This window comes from Accipiter gentilis, chromosome 30, assembly GCF_929443795.1.
Source record: "Accipiter gentilis chromosome 30, bAccGen1.1, whole genome shotgun sequence".
NCBI lineage: Eukaryota > Metazoa > Chordata > Aves > Accipitriformes > Accipitridae > Astur > Astur gentilis.
This window is the reverse complement of record NC_064909.1, coordinates 15,583,441-15,591,118: the sequence shown is the minus strand read 5'-3', so window position 1 is coordinate 15,591,118 and position 7,678 is coordinate 15,583,441. Positions and strand designations below refer to the sequence as shown.

The 7,678-nt window shown below is 55.4% G+C and overlaps 1 protein-coding gene across 1 annotated transcript in view; it reads left to right on the top strand.

Moving 5' to 3' along the window:
* The first annotated feature begins 272 nt into the window (after positions 1–272).
* The window catches only part of ITPKB (inositol-trisphosphate 3-kinase B), a 71,955-nt gene continuing 64,549 nt past the window's right edge, over positions 273–7,678 (top strand). The window contains exons 1-2 of the mRNA XM_049833636.1: positions 273–495; positions 1,954–3,040. Of these exons, the coding sequence (XP_049689593.1) occupies positions 2,117–3,040 (924 nt within the window). The 5' untranslated portion in view covers positions 273–495; positions 1,954–2,116. The remainder of the gene's footprint in view (positions 496–1,953; positions 3,041–7,678) is intronic.

Here is a 7,678-nt window from a genome sequence, read left to right as displayed (position 1 = left end):
CGAGCAGCGCCGAGTGAGCAAAAAAAAAAAAAAAAAAAGAAACTTGTTCCGCTGAGTTCAACCCCAGACAGGCTCACAACTTCCTTCCTGCTCTCCTACCCCCTCCCTCCGCTCTCCTCCTCCTCCTCCTCCTCCTCGCCGCTCCTCTCCCTCTCCTCCTCCTCCTCCTCCTCTCTCTGCCTTTCCAGCCGCACCGGGAGCGGGCGCCGGGGCCGCGGCGCGGACCTGGCCGGAGCGCGGAGCCGCCCGCGCAGCCTCCGCCGCCGAAGCGCGGAAGGGGAGAGCCCGGCGCTCCCCCCCTTCCCCCGTTCCCTCCCCGCCTCGCCCCTGCCCCACCGCGGGGCGAGGAAAGCCGTTCGAATCCGCGGAGAGAGCAGGACTCCCGGCCGTGCACCGCGCCCGCGGAGATGCTTTTTGCAGCGCCCTGCGGCCGCCGGCGCCGGCGGGCGCTGCCGGGCGGCGCGCACTGAGGGCGGGCGCGGATCTTGCTCCCAGGTAAGCGGGGACGGGGACGGGACGAAGGGGACGGGACGCGGCCGCCCCCTTCGCCGGGATACCCCCCCCGGGCAACCGCCGGGCCCCGCGGGGAGAAAGGGGCGAGGTGGGGGGGGGGGGGGGGGCGAGCAGAGGGGCTGGCTGCTGCCCCGGAGCCGAGCGGGCTGTCCCGCACCCTGCCCTGGCCCCAAGCAGGCTGTCCCGTACCCAAAATCTGGTCGAGAACCTCGTGCCGGTGCTCGGTTTCGCACCTGAGCCAGAGTGCTGGGAGCGTTGCAGCGGCGGGGATCCCTGCAAAGAGGGGTTGCCTGGGCTCTGCTGAGCCTCACGCCGTCTCGGAGCAGCGCCTGAAGGGATGGGGAGCCTTTTGGTCACACAGTCACTGGGGACCGTGCTTAGACCTGCGGGCACTTTACCTGCCAGGAGCCTCCCAGGGGGACGCACAGGGGTACCACTGACAGCATCGCACACAAGTGCTTCTGAAGACGAGTACACCCATAGCCAGAGTTAGCATGCACGCGTGTAAACAAGCCTGCACGCTCACGTAGGCAGCGCGTTTGTGTGGATCTCATGGGTTCCCATGCGCCAGCATGGGATGGGGATTGCAACTCCGGTGTGACATGGAGCAAACAGATGTGACGGAAGGCACGCTGAAGTACAGAGGGGCACAGAGAGCCACCTACAAAAGCAGAGTCTCTCTCACATGCATACACGCTTACACACACAACAGGACAAGCACCACCACACCTTTCTGTATGTGGGCTATGACTTGGAGGCAGTTGCAGCAGTTGATGCCCCAGAAGGCAGACGTGCACAGGGGAGGCACGTTTAGACAGGGCACGTGTGAAAATATGTGAGGCCATGCTGTTGCACATGGTAAGTTAGGGGAGTAGTGGAGACGTGGACCCGTACTGTACAAAACTGGGCAAGCAGGGAGCCTTCACGTGTATCATCGAACAGCAATCCATGCCTGAGACTTGATCTTGGTTGTAGGGGGCAAACCGGAAGGTGGCAAATTTAAGCTGTTTGGAGTTTTTCCCTTTCTTCAGAAAATGTCAGCTTTTGGGGCCAAAACTTGAAAGCTGCCAACTTTCAGCTCACACCAGTTGGCCATAACTCCCTAATTCAGTTGTGGGAACGGCCGCTGGCTGTATGTCCTCTTGGACACGGCTGCTGTGGCTGCGTCGACAGGCAACCTGGAGAGGGGGCAGGGAAGGCAGGCAAGAGGGGAAACAGCCCCAAATCTGATTTCCTCTTGGCTCAGACCCTTCTGACAACCAGGCTGGGCCGTGTCCCCAGGGGTGGCACGCTAAGGCTGCATGCAGGTGTGTGCAGGGACTGGGGGAGGCACATAGGAAGGGAAGAGTCCGGCCAGCTGTGGGCACAGCTGGAGGGTGAGCTTAGGGGGGACGCAGAGCTACTCTCACTGCTTGCCTTTCTCTCTCTCTCCCCCCGCAGCCGTCCTGTTTTATGGAGCTGTGGGCCAGGTCCAGCCCAGCTCCCCTGCTGCTTCCCGGCGATGCTGCTGGTCCCAGCGTGGAGAGACCCTCAGCAGCGCCGCGGAGCCTGAGCGCTGAGGCAGCAGTGGCGGCGGCCCCCCTGTGCGCCCCGGCTGACTACTATGGCCGTGTACTGCTATGCGCTCAATAGCTTGGTGATGATGAATAGCAACAGCGAGGTGACAAGCGGAGGGAGCAAGACGCCGCCTCCTCCCGGACAAGTGCTGCCCAGGGGCCCGGAGACACCCAGCAGCTGCCGCCCGCTCCCCGCCTTCAGCCCGGCCCCTGTGCCACCCCGCTCCCCGCGCCGTGGCCCCGCTTTCCTCTTCCCGCCGCTCGAGGACCCCCCGCGGCAGCCCGGCAGCCCCAGGGGTCGGCGGGGCAGCCGGGGCGAAGAGGGGCAGCCAGGACCCCCCGCAGCGTGGCAACTTCAGCGGGAGCTGCACAATGTCCAGGTGAACCAGAAAGTGGGGCTCTTCGAGGCACACATCCAGGCGCACAGCTCCGCCGCCCAGCCGCCTCGGAGCCCCCGGCCATCCCGGTCCCGGCCCGCCAGCCCTGTGGCGCCGACGGTGGGACTTGGAAGCGGACCTCGGCCGCGAGCCTACGGGGAGAGTGAGGTCCCCGATGTTGCTGGGGTGCAGGTCTGGCCGAGCACTGCAGAGCCCCTGGGGAGGTCGGTGGTGATGGTGGTCCCAGCTGTGGGGCTGGTGGAGGGCAGCAGCCCCCCCCCGGAGCCGTCAGGGCCAGCACCGCGGCAAGGCGAGGTGGTGGTGGCCCCCACAGGACTTGCGGGCCAGTGCCCAGCCGTCGGCGGGAGCATTCCTGCCGTCATCGTCACGGACCTGGGGGGCCCGGAGGAGGAGGCGGGCGCCGTGCCCCCCGGCAGCCTGCCCGTCCGGAAGCTGTCATCGTCCTCAGCCTCTTCCACTGGCTTCTCCTCATCCTGGGAGGAGTCCGAGGAGGACATCTCCAGCGACCCTGAGCGCACCCTGGACCAGACACCGGCCTTCCTGCAGACCCTGGACCAGCAGAAGCCCCGAGTGGTGAGTCTTGCACCAGACCTGGGGAGGTGGGGCGAGCACTGGCAGCGTTCCCCCTCCAAGGCACAGCTGCAGCAGGAGGGCAGAGGACTGCAGAGAAACTTCCCATTTGCTCAGTGGTGCTTGCTTTTCCTCCCGTGAAAAGCTCCCTGTTCCTAGTCTGAAAATCCCCTGCTCGCAGGGGAGAGTATCAGTACCCATCCCGCTGTGCACAGTCCTCGCAGAGCTTCCCCGGCACTGCAGCCTGCCCGCTGGCATGCTTAACATGCACCCACGGACTGCAGCCTTCTGCTGACGTGGTTATGAGACTCAGCTTTCCCTCAGCACAGGTTCCCTGGGTGCTGGAGGTTTCCCATGACTTACATGAGCCTAAAGGAGAATTTATTTCCTCCTTGGAGTCGAAACTGTGTGGGCCAACTGTCTGTTAAAATTTATACTGATGCCCATCACCGTAGTGTCTGTGTGCCTTTCACATGGAAGCAAAAATCTCTGGAATTTCTGGTAATTCCCCTTTTGAATAAAACTTTTTGCTTGTAGGGTATCTTATATTTTAGGTAAGCACATATTTACTAGGTTTTTATATTAAGTTCATTTGTTTCTGGATCTTTGTTTGTTGTGGGGCTGGTTGGGAGTCTTCAGGTGAGAGAAAGCATCAGTGTTGTATTACCCTCAGAGCAGAAAGGTCTCCTTGGACAGGAGGGCTTTGAGGCGCTCTCCAAAGGCAGACACTCCTGGAATATCTTGCGTCACTTGGGGAGTTCTTTCCATGTCTGAATGCTCCACACAAAGCATGTGTTGCTTTGCTCTGAGCTGCCACACCATTTATCCAGAGGGCTTTGGACCACTTTACCTCAGGGTGCCGATCACGAGGTTCTCCGACCATGACGTGGGCTCTCCCATCCTCTGGCGGTGAGACATTACATTGATTTGGGCTCAGCACTGGAGCCTCACACTGACAGACCCTGAAAAATACAGGGCAACCCAGTGGCTCCTTAATTTTAAGGAGTTTGATAAAGGCTTGTCAACTTTCAGTGATGTGGTTCACTATGTTTAACTTTCTGTAGACACAATAGCGAAACTCTTGCTAAGCTCAATGACACGAGGAAAACTGGTACAGGGAAGCATCTAAGTAAAGTGAAGGTATCAAACTCATGAAGAACTGACAGACTGTGGTTTGTACAACACTCAGCAGGCTGACATAAATATCTTTGCTTTTCTACTTGTTTTGTCCTGTTCCAAGAACTCAGGCTCAGTTCTGCTCAGGATGGAGAAGCAGTTGAGTAAAAGCACAGTTAATGAAGTTATGAGTCTATGGCTCATCGTGTTTGCAGACAGTTTTGTATTTCGGGGCTCTCAACTGATGAATCAGCTTGCTCCCTTTGGGAGCTGCTACAATCCCTCTGCTGATTAAATTCTCCTGGTTTTGTGTGCATGAGCTGTAGTAATCTTTGCTCTATTCTCCATACTAATGACTGTTCCTAGTGCCAGATCCCACTGATTTGCTGCGGAAAACAGTTCGCTGATGGGCAAAATCATGCCTGATGCTCTTGTGGAAAGCTTCCTGGAGCCTCAAGCTGACTCTGCACAGCCTCCGGTGGCCTCCAGCGAGCTCAGCCAGGCTGGTGGCTCAGCAGTGAACAGGCAAGGCTCGTTTGTATTGCCAAAAGGCCTGGATCAGAGTGAGCTCAGATCAGGTCTAAGAACAGAGTAACTCTGCTGGGCTCAGTGGGACTACTCCAAGCTAAACGAGATGAAGATCTGGTCCAAAATGTGTCAGGCAGTGTGCGGAGGTGCACTTGATTTTGTGTTTCAGTGCTGGAGTCGTCTCAGCAGGAGTGGCTGGGCTAATTTACAATGATACTTTCCGCTGGGCTCCACAGGTCCCGTGCAGGGCTGATCACTGGCTTTGGCAGGTTATAGTCAACTTCTCAGCAGGATCGTGCGCAAATGCCCAGTAATTCAAAGCTGATTCATATAAATAACACCCAACTTTGTGTACCGGTTGGCAACATCTTTTAAATGACAGCAGAAGGCAGCTACTGAAGCAGTCTCAGGTTGCACACTCATTTGTTTTCATGAACTCACTGTTTCCTTTTAACAACGCATACGGTCTGGAAATGAGTTGTGTAATGAGGGAGAATGTGTGAGAAGCTCTCTCCGCAACTCATGCTTTTCCGTCAAAATAAATTCTGGGAGATCTCGGCCAACAGAAACCAACCTTGTGCCTCTGAGTTGAGTAGATAAATGCTGGGCAGGCAGAGAGCTCTGCCTGTCTGCACCAGGTGCTGCTGGTACAGGGGAAGAGCTATTGTACCTGGAGGAGAGGTAAAGACGAGCGACAGGAAAGCAGTTCTTGCTGCAGATATGGTTTGCACCGCATATCTCACATAGCATATTTACAGATTTGATAAACAGCAGGCTTGCTTCTGCCCTTCCTTTCTGGAGGCTGTCTGGCTTAGCAAATCTGTTAGGGATGTCCGGCTGTCTTTTGTAGTTCCTCCTGGCATCCCCGGGAAATGGGCAGATCCTTCCGGCTGGCACGGACTTGTCCTCCATTTGTACTTCAGGTAGGAAACTTCGTTTGCGGTCGGGCCTGCAAATTGGCCAGTAAGAAAATGATGTTGCCTAGCGAAGGGGAGGGAGGGAGTCTGGATACTTTTTTGGACTCTGTGACCTGGAGCAGCTCAGTGGCTGATATGGGCTCTGCCTTTGTTTATTGAAATAGTTTGCTCAGTATATTGCCTGTCCCTGGTGTGCTGTGGTGCCCAGTGGGCTGCACAGTGCTGGGATACAGTGACCCTGCTGTCATCATAGCAGGCTTCTGAAGTGCAGTGGAAGTAAGAGCAATTTGAACTTTTGCTGTTGCCTAACTGCAAGCCCACTTAAGGTCTGAGTAAACCTCCACGTAAGGGCTTTTGCAGCTGTGGCTTTCTCCAGACTGTGGGCTGCTGTTGGAGAAACCCCACAGTTGTTTATTGATGCTTGCAAGGTTTCAAAAGCACTTGAGTGATTACACTTCTCAGTCTGTGTGGGAGGGACAGCCTGTCCAGGCAGCATGTTGGGATGGGGATGCTGCGGTTTGACAATGCAACGCTTGCTACACGCCTGCCACGACAGCAGCGCGGGCAGTTTGGGGAAGGAGCAGGTGCCTCTGCTCACCCACTGTGCTCCCTGTTCCAGGCTCTGAGTGGCCCAGGTAGCCCGAGACAGCAGCCTGGCTCCTAAGGGGGATTTCGCACCAAAAATAAGCCCCGTTCAGCTGTGACTCCCATTGACTTCAATGGGAAAACACGAGTCTATGAGTTTTGCTGTTCCTCGGGGACTCTGTTTGCTCTTCCCAAGGGAGAGCTGATAGACCAAGGTGTACTCAGCAACAGGAGGCTTGGCCCCAGTCTTGAAAGCTGGCTGTGCCCCTTAAGGAAAAGATATTCCAATGCTGGTCATTACATGAGTCGTCGTCATTGACCTAAATTCCCTAGTTTGTCAATTCCTTGGCAACTAGAGACAAAGCAACAGGCGAGTGGAGGGAAAGGCAGAAATTGTGCAAGTACCTACTATAGAAAAATGACATGTCAAGGGGGAAAAACCCCACCCTCCTGGAAAAAACAGTGCAAGACACTGCAGTGTTCCTCTTCCTGACTTTCCCACAGCCACTGTGAAAATGAAAACACTGGGACGTATGGCAGAATAGTAATCAAGCGACTCTCAGTACATTGTGAAACCGCTGCTCCTTTCAACAGGCAGAGCAGCTTGCTCAGAATAAGAGACTTCCATTAACCTATGCAAAATGGCAAGAGCTTTTGGAAAAAGCTAATGGCATTGCTGCTGACAGGTGATTTTTTTAATTGATTTATTTGTTTGACTCACAATGGCTGTAACGCATTTCTGAAAGGAGCCAAGTTTAGATAGGGTTAGTGTCAGCCAAGGGCCTGTGGGACCCTTGCTTATTTCTCTTTGAGATGTTCCAAGGCATAAGCTGACAACAGCACTCCTGATTTGTTCCTATAAAAATCAATCAAATTAAATACACTTTCATTCCCTTTCCTAGCTGTCACTGTGATCAGAAAGTAACAGAAACCCATGACCACATGGCTATGGTGATGCATGCAAGCCCCGTGAATGTATATCTTCATGCTGAACGTTTTTATGTATTTTACTCCTTCTTCCCACCATGTTTGTCTTAAAAGTTCCTAAGCTTATGAGCTTGTGAGTGGTATCACCAATTTAGTATCAGTATAACATCTACCATATGAGGGCCCTGCATGCTTGCTCTGAAGAGCGACTGTTACTCTAGTAATGCATATCATTGCCTACGGAAGGTGCTTAGCACACCGGGTAAGCTGCCAAAGGATGGAGCCTCCTTCAGCCCTGCTGTGGGAGCACTAGGAGGAAGAGGAGAATGAGATGGACACCTCTGTGTTTCCACTCTCAGAGCACCACGCTCAGCAAACTTGGCAGCACGGCATGTTTTGTCTGCTGGGACAAGATCAGGAACCCCTCATGCCCGGTGGGCTGGGCAGAGCTTCAGGCTCTTCGTAGATGGAGGCTGTGCGCTCCAGGGAGTTCACAAAGCACCATTCTCTATTTGGTAGCTTATCTTCTACCTACTCATGTGGCCTTCTAGGGGACTAAGCAGCTTTT